General features: G+C 42.4%; 1 protein-coding gene across 3 annotated transcripts in view; it reads left to right on the top strand.

Moving 5' to 3' along the window:
• Positions 1-12,286, top strand: part of SPAG16 (sperm associated antigen 16) — a 370,003-nt gene that overhangs the window by 245,320 nt on the left and 112,397 nt on the right. For all 3 annotated transcript variants that reach the window (XM_041460215.1, XM_041460214.1, XM_041460213.1), the window contains one exon: positions 3,219-3,284. In XM_041460215.1, the coding sequence (XP_041316149.1) occupies positions 3,219-3,284 (66 nt within the window). The remainder of the gene's footprint in view (positions 1-3,218; positions 3,285-12,286) is intronic.

Raw genomic sequence — 12,286 nt, 5'->3', positions numbered from 1 at the left:
GCTCCTGCTCTCAGTTTGGGATTGTTCCCTCTGTAAGGGGTGATGGTCAGTGAGACCTTCAGGCTACAGGGAAGGACCATAATTTTTCCCTAACTAAGAGCTGTCTTAACTCCTTCTTTTTCCCTTCTCTTTTCCATGTGAAGTCCCAAATGTTTGTTCTTGCTCAAATTGAACCTTAAAGAAACTCATTGAAATGGCAGACACGCCCAGGTTGCACCTGAAGCCTGTTCAGTTCCACACTGCGTGAAGCACTGGTGGTGCTATAGTGGATTATTTTGTAATTAAAGCCTGAAAAGCAGAATGCATGTGCAAAAGGGATTTCATTAACTTACTGCTGAGCTCTTGGTGCTGAAAGCTCAGTGCTAACTTCTAGTCCATAGAATATCTATTACCATTTGGTATTACAGCCAAGTAGTAGCTTTCCAGATTTGTTTTTATGTTTGCAAAACTCAGATTTCCCAGTGTTCGTAAAGAAAACCTGAGCTGTGCACTGAATAAAAATAAAGTGGCACTTTGGAAATTAAGTTTTGATAGTATTGAGAAACAATTTGCAGAACCATTGCCTTTGTCTCACTTTTATTATCATTATTATTACTTTTATTAAAATCCTTTTCAGAGGGCTATTCTGAATTGACTTAAGGAGGGAAAGCTGAAAGTTAACATCCATTTTGTGCAGCATCCGTGTGGTTTTCTTTTTTCCCACTGGTTTGTGACAGCATTCTTTTTCTGTGTTTGCGGAAAGGTTACTGTGTGTATTGGTATTTGAGAGTGTCTGAGGGTAAATACTACACCCTGCTGAGCAGCAGCACTTCTTTCACAAGGGCTACTTTTTACATGCAAAACATGCACTGACACTTGGTTTGTTACCATGGGCTGGGTGCAATCGATACTGCTGCTGGGCCACAAGGTACATCTCATGTCCTTGACATTTTTTCTCACTGCACTCCTTATGTGTGTTTGCTTATCTTTGTCTCCTATTCTGTTATCTTTATCAAATTAAGTTGCCTGTCAGTCTTAGGGAATTTTGTGTAATCACATTTCTATTTCAGCAGTGAATTTGTAATTATTAGTTTTCCTTGTATCAGCATTTATTGGTTCATGTTTTATTACTTAGAAATCACAGAATCACAGAATCTGCTGGGCTGGAAGGAATCCACTGGGATCATCAATCCAGCTCCTGGTCCTGCACAGACACCCCAACAATCCCACCCTGTGCCTTGGGCTTTGGCAACCTTGGGGCTGTTCCCATTCCCTGGGGAGCCTGTTCAGTGCCCCACATACTCTGGGGGAAGAACCTTTTCCTGATATCCAGCCTCTATCTAATATCTAACTTATAAATATGCAGGGGTTTTGGAGTGGGGTTTTTTAGCACTCTTTCCCCTTGTAACTCTATTGAAAACCATGGAGGACTCAAGAACTGCACTCTGGTAACCTTTTTATGCTTAAGGTGGATGGTGTGCTCTTTAAATACAGAGCTTTTAGTAGTTCATAGCCTTTTTCTCTTGTTGCCTTGCAATCCTTTTATGAGAATAATACCAATTTCCTAGTATGATCACAGTAGCCATGTGGCCTTGGACAGAAACTACTTCAACACAGAGAGGTAAATTAAAAATACAATGAGATACAAAACGACACTTGCCAAAGTAGCCTGCTCCCTCCTTTGCGTGACATTTTTTTAAGCAAAAGGAATTCTGTGCAGCATTAAATGCTGGGCTTTATCAGAGATTTGTATTCTAATGCCATATGAGCAAGACTGGAAAGAGCCTCCTTGGTCTCCAAGTCCAGGCAAAAGATCACATACAGGAGAAGGTCATTTATTTTCAGGCTTTTCAAGCAGCTTCTTATAGTAATGAGATTTTTTTTATCCCCACTACTTGGAGTGGAGTAAGTTTTTGTATCTCACTGTTCAAGAACTGTCTTCTAATTTTCTACTGGAATTTATCTGCAGATAATGAATCCCCATATGTTCCTGCATCAACACTGCTCTTCAGCCTCAATAGCTCCTTCCCCTCTTTGCTCTTAACCCCTGAGATATTTACAACAACAATGTAATCCCCTTCAACTGCTGCTTTGTTGGGCTGAGTTCTCCTAAGTGGTTCAGAGATATAATATGAACCACAGAGCATTATCGGGGAGTGTCCCTCCAGAATTACTTTGTGGTCAAAGCTCATTAACTGCTTTCTGAAAGGGCTTGTTGCAAACAGTGAGAGTGTGTTACTAGACATGCTGATGATAAAATGTAGGAGATTTTGTCAGTGAGAAAGAGAATTCAAATTTCTTATGTCAGAGTAGGAGTGATTTATTTTTTTTTTTTTAACGAGGAAAATAAAATGGGATTAAGCTGATGATATGAACTCCAAAAGCTTGACAGACATATGATTAACCTATGTTACTCCTGCTCCTGTGAGATTTATTCAAGACCAGGATGAGTAGTGGAATTTCAGATCTTGTGTTTGTTTTTTTCCAACTCTCCAGAAAAATGCAACAAACTGTCTTTCAATTGAAGGTTAATAAAATGCTTTCTTAGAGGGAAAATTTGTTCTTCAGCATATGATTGCACTGCTCCAAGCTGGGCTTCACTTTTAACAGGAAGTATTTTTTACCCCATGAAGCCAGTGGTTTCTATGAAAACAGAGAAGGACATCACTTTGCAATACCTCTGTCTTGCCATCCTGAAGATTTCAGGGTTTTTAGCAGGAGATGCTGTGGTTGGATGGCTCCTGTTCTGGGAGAACAGGCCAGATATCAGTGATGACATCTGACATATGTTACTGAACTGTGTAGATCACCTATGGCCTAATGTGAGAGATGACAATTAATTATGATTTTATGCCTGTGATTCCTTAAGGAAGCCTTAGTTGGTGTGTGTGGAATATCAAGGGGCATGTACTGACTCAGTGCCTGAGAGCAAGAGCTGAGTGTTTTGGAAGGAGCAATTCCACCTTCTAATTGCAGCCTTCCAGTCAGAGCAATGGCTTTACTTGGGGGTATTTGAATGCACCTTTTCTGCTGGCTACCATGTGAAGTGAGGAGATAGATCCTTAGTAATGGTGCAAAATGTGTTCCTGTTCTAGCAACCAGGAGCTGGCCTTGTATCACACAGTGTGTCTTGATTTTCACACAGCCATAAAATCAAGGTTTTTCTGTTCACACCAAAGCTGTAGAGTAACTTACATTGCTGTAACTTCTTTAAATGCTGTCTGTTCGTTTTTTCCTAGGGTGTCCGTGTTTACACATTCCAGGGTCACGTGTATTCCTGTAATCACGCTACATTCAACAGAAAGGTAAGTTCTGCATGCAAATTTCCTTTTTTTCTTCCCTTTAACCATCATGTTCCTTGCTCTGGCCCACACTGTCCTGCTTCTTGGTGACACAGAGACCTCTGGGGCTGGATTGAGAATCAGTGGTGGCTCAGAGTGGCCCCACCTGCCAGCCAGACCAGAGCTCCAGCGCCTGTTGTACAATAGAGCTGCCCACAACAGCTGCTCCCTCCTTCCTCCTTTGACCAGTGCATGATGTCTAAGCCATTCTCCTCTCTTGGGATCATTGATTACTTTATTTAAATGAATTTTTTGTTGGTTTTTTTTCCCTGGCTGGTTAATTTATAGTTGTTTTCTGAAAGGAACCTTTTTGACTGGGATTGGTGACAGGCTCCTGTCTGAAAGACTGATAACTTTGGAAGGGGAGGAATTTCTCCCCAATGGCTTTAAGAAGCCATATGAAATACTCTGAAATGACCCAGACATTTCTGATGTATGATTCCTGCAGCTCTCCTGGCCACACTGCTCTTTAAAGCTGGTGTGTAAGTGCTGAGGCATGTGCTGATATCTGCTGCCACAAGCAGTCTTTTATCTTAGAGACCATCTTTCCTGAAAAATAACCTTGTGGTGTTCCTGCTTCCTGTGCTCCCACTGACACCTTCATTACAGGCAGAGCAAGGTACTAATTTTTCCTGCTGGAGATCCTGAATATTCCCCTCTTGCTCAGTATCAGCTGCTGCTTTGCCAACTGCTCTGCCAGCCCCGTGTGTTTGTAGGGCAAACCCCAGGGGCTGGCACAGCAGAAGGTATGGGATAAGCTGATGTCAGGGAGGAGAATAGGAATTCCCAAGGTATCTTAATTCTTTCTTCTGTGCATCTATCTGTATTTGACAGGCACAGCCTGCCTCTAGTGCCCTGAGACACTGTGGTGGGAAACAGAGAGTGTTTAACAGGATGTCTCGGTTTGGAAAGACAGGTGTCTGCTAAGGAAGGCAGGAGCCTCCCCTGAAATAGAGAATGTAAACCTCCTCCCTCTGAATTATTATGATTTTGAAATTAAGGAGCTCTCAGTCAAAGATATGGGAGTAGGAGTAACAGTTCTTTAATAGGGAAGAAAATAAAAATGAAATAAACAATGCAGTGATACAGAACAGCACTGACAGAGTCAGAACAGGACCTGACCCCTGTGGGTCAGGGTGGTGGCACAGTCCCATTCCATGGTGGCTCAGCCCTCCTGCAGTGCCAGCTGTGGTTCTGCTGGAGCAGGGATCCTGTAGGAGGGTGGAGTTTTCCTCTGAAGCTCCAGGGGTGCTGTAGATGGGCCTGGTCTTCCTCTGGGAATGCAGGGCAGAAGAAAGCTGCTCCTCTGGGAATGCAGTGGGAAAGGCTGCTGTGGTGTTCCCAGTGTCAGATTGTATCCAGGTAGGAATGCTTGGCTCCTCCCTGGGCAGAGCATCTCCCAGTGGGATGAGGAATTTGATCAGCCATGCAGGGACACTCAGTGGCCATGAACAGAAGAGATCTCCTGGAGGGAGATGGGTTGTGGAAGAGATAAAGAAAAGTGCCCAGTGAACAGAAGAGAACTGCCCCACCTCTGACAGATGGCAATAGAATGAACACATCTTACAACCCAGGACACAGGAGCAAGCATGATGAGGGAAATCCTGTAGAGATACCACAGCACTGTCCTTAATGTGGGTATTACTGCACAAAGGGCCTCCTGTGACCTGTAATGATTAACAGGAAGCTGAAAGACCACATGGTGATAACCTTCCAGATAAGCATGGAGTTATGATAAGGAATATTACAGTTGGCATTAATTCTAGACTAAATTCAATGGTTGACATTCTCAGTGATTGAATTAGTAAAAGTGGAAACATTTGGTGCAGCATTGGTCGAAGCGAGTGAGGAATATAACTCCAGAAGCTGTGATTGCAATTGTAAAAGTTAATTCTGCAACTGAAAAATTAAGTAGTGGTCCTGAGTTGTACAAGTAACAGCTGTCCCACTGGCTGGCTAGCAAAGCAAGTGCTATATTTCAGCCAAATATAGCACTTGAGAACTATTTTGTTATCCTCTAGTGCTTGCTCATCAAAAATATTAAAATACTCCAGCCTAAGCAAGCTGATTAAGATGTTTTGAGTGTCAATATTTTTGTTTAAAAGTGCATATTTTATGAGGAAAAATGTTTTTGTAGAAACAGTCATATTTTCAACAATACTTTCATGGAAAAGATTTTGGACATTGATCATGGACTGTTTGGACAAAGTGCAACATTACTGCCAGAGTGTCCAACCCAATGCTTGCACCTGGCCCAGGAAGTCTACAATGACAAAACTGAAGGCTGATTGCTGAAAAAACCCTACTTAGATTTTGTTGTTGTTGTTGTTATGTTTTGTTATATCCTAATGTCACAGGTCTCCATATCCCGTGCTTTGCCAGAAGTGTTGCCTGCATGGTCACACTCTGTGGGCGCAGAGCTGTAATGGTGAGAGATCCCAAGGGATTCACTCCTTTTTCTGCTTGGACATAGGTCAGTTTGAGTGGGCTCCTACATAACTCCAGTGGACTTGTGCTAATCCTCTCTCAGGCTGCTTGATGCCAAAAGAAGTTAAAAAAATATGAAATTCTAATTGCACAAGAACAAGGAATAAATTTTCTAGTTAGATCAGAAAAGCATCCAGGCAGTATGTCCAGATATTAAGGGGTATTTTTAGGGAAGAGTATTGTGTGAAGAAGAAGCTAAAAAAGAATAATTCATTTACACAAATTGAATAAATCCTCATTAAGCTCTGTGAAACTGATTAAATCAGGGTTATTTACTACACCATGCTTCTGCAACTGTAGTTAATAGTTTTTTTTGGTTAAGTGGGCAAGGTTTGCAGCCAGAACTCTTATTAGTTCTGAGATTGCCTAATTAGCCTGTTCTCTATGGAACAGAACTGCCAGCTTGGCACCTGGAATGTGCTCATTTGTTGGGTCCTGCCTTGCTGGGACACAGGAGTCACCATGCCCTGCAGAAACCTCTGCTCTTGTGGTTATGTCAGGACTTAACAGATAACACTTCCAGCAGCATTTAAATCCTGCAGTTTTCCAAGTTGGTTCTCTGCCTGTGGAACTTTTGATAAAATTTGAGCAAGATTCACATAGCTGTTTTTGAATTGAGGACATAGAAAAATGCACCTTTCCTCCTAAAAGTTACTGTTACCATCCCTTTCAGGCCCATGTTTCCATAACACAGTAACTTTGCAGAGAAAAGTGTTTCAGATATTTATTTTACACTAGGGTACGGCCCAAGCAGCGTTTCAGGTAAGCTCTGTTCCTCCCTTACAATGGTAAATCACCTCTGCTAATGAAGTATAAAGACTATAGATGCTTGGTTGAGTCATGAATTTAAAGCAGAACAAGGTTTGCTCCCTCATGTGTGGGTATATATGTGTTTGTGTCCAAATAAAAGTATGCCAAGCGTCTGCCATGCTGTGTTTGTGTCATATCGGCAGGTTTAGGAATTATTGCAGCAGTTACCAAGTTTCCCTAAAATAAAAAAAAAAACAAAGTATTTTTAGAATTACTGGTTATATTAAGAAAACCTAAAAGACTATAAAAAATATGCTTGAGAACAACCGCCCAATTTTACCTCCCCAGGCCAAAATGCAAGCAGCATCTAGGTCATTCCTCCATTGATTTACTGAAGGGCAAATAATGTCAGACTGTTTTTAAACAAAAAAAAAAAAAATTTTTTTCAATTTTGTTTACTTCCTCAGCAGTCCAGTTGGATGTCAGCTACCATTTAGCTGGGCCAATAATATTGATATTTGATGTCAGTTCTTATTCATTACTGCACCCAAATGATGCAAAAGTCAGATCTCTCAGATGTTTCTATGGATAGCCAGATAAAGCCAGGGATGTCTGACTTCATCTAACAGACACAAACAAGAAAAGAACAGAATACAAAATCAAAAACCTATCTGGTCCTATTGTTATTTATGTATTCAAAGTGTTCACCTCTTTGCATAAACTCAAAGCCAGTTGCTTACAAAGGTTACCCAGTAATATCCAACATGTTCAATTATACATGCAAAAGGGCTAATAGGTTCTTCCTCTAGTTTATTTCTGTCTCTATGCATAAGAAATATAATTACAGAACTGAATTACATTTTAAGTACAGATTTTTATTATCATTAGTTAACCATTTTCAGGCCATCAAACACTGTTAGAAGTGAAAAAAATCTATTCCATCTGTCTGTCATGGCAAGGAACAAAATCTGTGTCAAAACACCCCCATTTCATTTGGTGGCAAACAGCTCTTTCTGATATTAGGGAATCACTCTGAAAGTTCTTCTGGAAATCACTTCTGTGTTCATTCTCTGACACAGTCACGTTATTCCCTAAGTTTGGAAGTAAGTTTCCTGGAGTGCTCCCTTCCCTTGGCCATCCTCCCTGTGTTACCCACAGACCCTGCAGTTAGCACTGGGCCTGCTTTACACAGTATGTGCAGACCAGATAACATGTAGATAACAAAACAGAATAGAATAGAATAGAATAGGTCCATCTTTCTTTTTATCAGTTTGAATATTTTTGCTCTCCAACTCCGATACTCTTAATGTAGAAGTCTGGATAAATATGTCTAGCAGATAGCCTAGAAGTAAAAATATTCCTCTGGATCTTACTGTGAGGAAGCTGCAATATGTAGGGATTTACTTAACTGTTAAAAGCCAAGGAAATCCAGAATGCATTGGTTTGGAAGGGAGTGGCTCTCCTGAGTTACTGTTTCCCTGTGTCCTTGAGGAAAGAGACAGTCTCCCAGCCAAGGCCCTTCAGTGGGATTAAAAAACCGACAAATCCAGGACTGATTTTTAAATGTCACATCTTGTTTGTGTCATTCAGTTTCCCATCACCATTTCAGGTTTCTCATGATCAGAGATCATTTGCAAAGAAAAACTCAGTAATAGATGTCACACACCTCGATAAGCCAAGGGCAGAGAAAAGCCACGTGCAGCAGCGGGTGGGCACTGAGAAACCTTCAGTGTTAGTAAATGCAGGGGCTGCTGCTGGAGTTTGCCTCTGCACTCCTACATCACACAAAAGGCAGTTCCTCCACTCTCTGCTTGTTTTGTCTTCCTGGGTTATTTTTGGATCAAAATCACAGTTATAATTTCTTCTGGGGAAAAAAATCATTAAAACTCTTGGCCTAGCAGCTTGCTTCATCAAGGCACAAGTTGATGTTGAAAACATGGCATTACCTGTTTTTTCTATTCTCTCTAACATATATAAATACATTATATATAAATAAACATAAACCTGTTTGAAGATTCTAAACCCAATCCTGTCAAGTTTACAAACTCTAAAAATAATCACAGCTCAAGAAAATCTGCCTTCTTTTGTTTCAAGCCTTTGCATTATGAGATGTGAGATGAGCTCATTCTGCCATGGGACGTCTCTTCTCCAGCCTCAGGGTTTGCATCCCTCTTTTGTTTGGACAACGCTCTCAGGCACAGGGTGGGATTTGGGGCTGTCCTGTGCAGGGCAGGGTTTGGACTCTGATGAGCCTTGTGGGTCTCTTCCAAGTCAGGATATTCTGTGATTTTATGATTTAGCACAGACTTGATTTTTTAGTTCTGATTTTACAATCCCCTCTGGTGCTCTTTGTTGTCACCATTCCAGGACTCACAGTAAAGCCCAAACTATCTTGTAAAATTCACCCAAACAAACGTGGGGAAGCTTAGATTTTAGAAGACCTTCTTTTGCTCTTCCTCATGGCTGGCTCTAGGAGAATATTTCAGACCCATCAAGAAATTAATTCAGTACCCATCAAGAAATTCAGTGCCTGAAGGGAGCCTACAGGAAAGATGGAGAGAAACAAAGGCTTGGAGTGACAGGACAAGGGGCAATGGCTTCAAATTGACAGAGAGTAGGGTTAGATTGGATATTGGGAACAAATCCACATGATGATAGTGTAAATGAGGAATGTGGGATAGGAAGCAAGGCAGGTGTCTGCCATCATGCTGTCTCATTCATTTGTTTTGAACCAGCAGCAAATGAAATACTTAAATATTTAACTTTTCTAATTGAAGCTTTTAATCAGATTTTGCTCTCATGTAAATATTTGCACATGATGAAGCTTCATCTCAACACTTCATGATAAAAATTTGGGGTAATGTACTGACATTTGGATTCAGAGAGCTCTGTAAAGCCCGAGAAAAAAAGAAGTGGCATTATTTTTAGATGGCTTTGACATAACTTGGGTTTGAGTAACTTTAAAGACTTTTAAAATTTTTTTAAAGAATTGTATATTCTAGGTCAGATTGGCCCTTGAAAGATCCTCAGCAGAAACCGATAATAATTGAGTATACAGTATTTTCTTTTATGTTTTCAGACTTTATATTTACAAATATAAACATACTGTTATGTCCGTTTGGTACTGACTAAATGAAACAGAGATTATCTCCTTTAACGTGATTTTGTTTGCTTATTTCTGTGTTCTGCAGTGAATGTGACCCTCTGTGTATACAGTACATGAAGCAAGTACTGTTTAGCATGCAGAACCACAAGCACTGTGGAAAACTTTGCCCTTCTTTCTTAGAGGAGAAGAATTAATTTGTGTATCCTAAGGAATAAGGATTTTTTCTAAATTGCATCTCCTGGCCCAGCAGGAGCCTTTCCTGTGGCAGATGTACACCATGGGTCCAGACCCCTGCATAATTCATTTTTTACCAGCTGTTTCTTAAACTCTTCTTTTTGCAAAACAAACAAAATCAGAACGCAAAGGTCCACCTGGATTCTTTAAAATTCAACTTCCCATATGCAGTACGGTCCAATGTGCCTCTTTTTGTGGCATTTCATGGGAGATTATGTTCTAAAACACATGAGAAGCAGCACAGCATCCCCACCTTCTACCCTGTGACTCTGTCATGTGACAGTCACGTTTTTGACAAATTGTGGAACTTTTACCTGCTCTGCTGTTGCTGTCACTGCCTGGACTGGGAACCACTGAGTTGTGAGGCCTGAGACACCTCTTGAAATAGGTGCTATTGGATTTACATTGGTTACCAATGGACAAGGAACAGCTCTTCCAACAATGTTTGTGCAAAGCTGTCTTCAAAAGGGCTTAAATTAAGTGTGGGGTAGAGAAATGGGATTAGTTTAGACCAGTGGGTTGTGTTTGGTAAGAATACATTTAGCACTTATCAGATCGTGGCCAAAGGGAAGCAGGGTGTCTAGAATGGTGCTGGATCTGTGGTGCAAAGGATGTGGCTTTGTAGAATACCAAACTAGATTTAAAATGAATTTATGCAAGCATCAAAGTAGGACCAACTTTGGAAAGGCTTCTCTGTTATGAAAATGCAATTAATGTGTGGTTGAATAAATATCACTGTTAGAAGGTACTTGAATATCAGATTGATTTAATCTGAAAATAATTGAGAACGCACAGCTGAAGTCCATCAGGGGTAGGAATGCATATTGTTTTGGTGCTGTGTTGGGTTTGCCGGGCAAGGTTTGCCATGCGGGCAGACAGCGCCATTTCAGGCGAACCATGGCTGAGTCATGGCCATGTCAGGGCCCTCAGCAGGCTCTGGATCAGCTGCCGCCATTTCAGGCAGGTCATGGCTGAGTCACGGCAATGTCGGGGCCCTCAACAGGCTCTGGATCAGCTGCCGCCATTTCAGGGCAGGCCATGGCTCAGTCACGGCAATGTCAGGGCCCTCAGCGGGCTCTGGATCAGCTGCCGCCATTTCAGGGCAGGCCATGGCTCAGTCACGACAATGTCAGGGCCCTCAGCAGGCTCTGGATCAGCTGCCGCCATTTTGAGGCGGGCCGTGGCTGAGTCACGGCAATGTCAGGGCCCTCAGCAGGCTCTGGATCAGCTGCCGCCATTTTGAGGCGGGCCGTGGCTCAGTCGCTGCCATTAGGGACAAGGCCATATGTCGGCCACCACCATTTCAGTGGTCCAGATGCTGACTAGACTCAAGGTGACAGGGGAATGGAGCAGTGGCCTTCCTGGTGGTTTTGAGCCAGTCAGCCATTTCTCTGGTCTCCTACAGACGTCTGTGGAGTCTGTGAGAACTCTCAGGTCAGTGAGGGCCATGGGGGCTGTGAGGGCTGGGAAGGCTTGGAGAGCTGTGAGGGCTGTGGGCTCTGTGAGGCCTCTGAGGGCTGTGATGGGTGTGGGAGCTGTGAGGGATGTGAGATGTGTGGGGTCTGTGGGGCCAATGAAGGCTGTGGGGGCTGTTGGAGCAATGGAGACCGTGAGGGCTCTGGGGTCTTTGAGGGCAGTGAAGGCTGTGGGGGTTGTTGGAGCAATGGAGACCGTGAGGGCTCTGGGGTCTGTGGGGCCAGTGAAGTCTGTGGGGGCTGTTAGAGCAATGGAGACCATGAGGGCTCTGGGGACTGTGGGGATGGTGAGGTCCGTGAGACTGGAATGCCCTGTCCTGCTCAGTGGGCTCAGGAGAGGGTGGTTTGATTTAATCTGGGCAGTGCATGGGAGAAACAACAAAATTTTCAGGTGGTTCAATAAAAACTTTGACTTGCAAACTTTAGAACATTAAGGTAGAATAAGGTACTTGGCAAATTTTAAAACAACATCCAGATTGAGTAAGGCACTTCAAGAACTTTTACTTACCCAGACACAACAAGGCACATGAGAAGGCATTGACTGGAATTTTTTAGTTGGGTTTACAATATATCTTAAGAAGGAGAAGAAAGAGACAGAGCTCATCCTGTTTCCACCCCACTTCCCACCTGGTTGTTTTGAGCCTGTTAACCATTCCTCCAGTCTCCTGTATAAATTAATTTTTTTTTCCCCCGGTCAAGTTTGTTTTGTCCATGACAGTGCTTGATGAGTGATATCACCCTGTCTTTAATCCAACACACAAAACCTTTGTTCTGGTTCTCTCTGTCCTGTCTAGCTGAGGCAGGGAATCACAGAATGGGTTTGGGGTACACCTGGGACCCAGCAGTGTCAGCCCACCATAGATATTTAGCTGTTTTTTTGTGAAGTAGTTCTCAAAATAATGGGGTGAGATTGG

The sequence above is a fragment of the Pyrgilauda ruficollis genome, unplaced genomic scaffold (genome assembly GCF_017590135.1).
Source record: "Pyrgilauda ruficollis isolate IOZ18807 unplaced genomic scaffold, ASM1759013v1 scaffold140, whole genome shotgun sequence".
Lineage (NCBI taxonomy): Eukaryota > Metazoa > Chordata > Aves > Passeriformes > Passeridae > Pyrgilauda > Pyrgilauda ruficollis.
The sequence above is the reverse complement of the archived record's forward strand: the minus strand, read 5'-3'. Positions and strand labels throughout refer to the sequence as shown.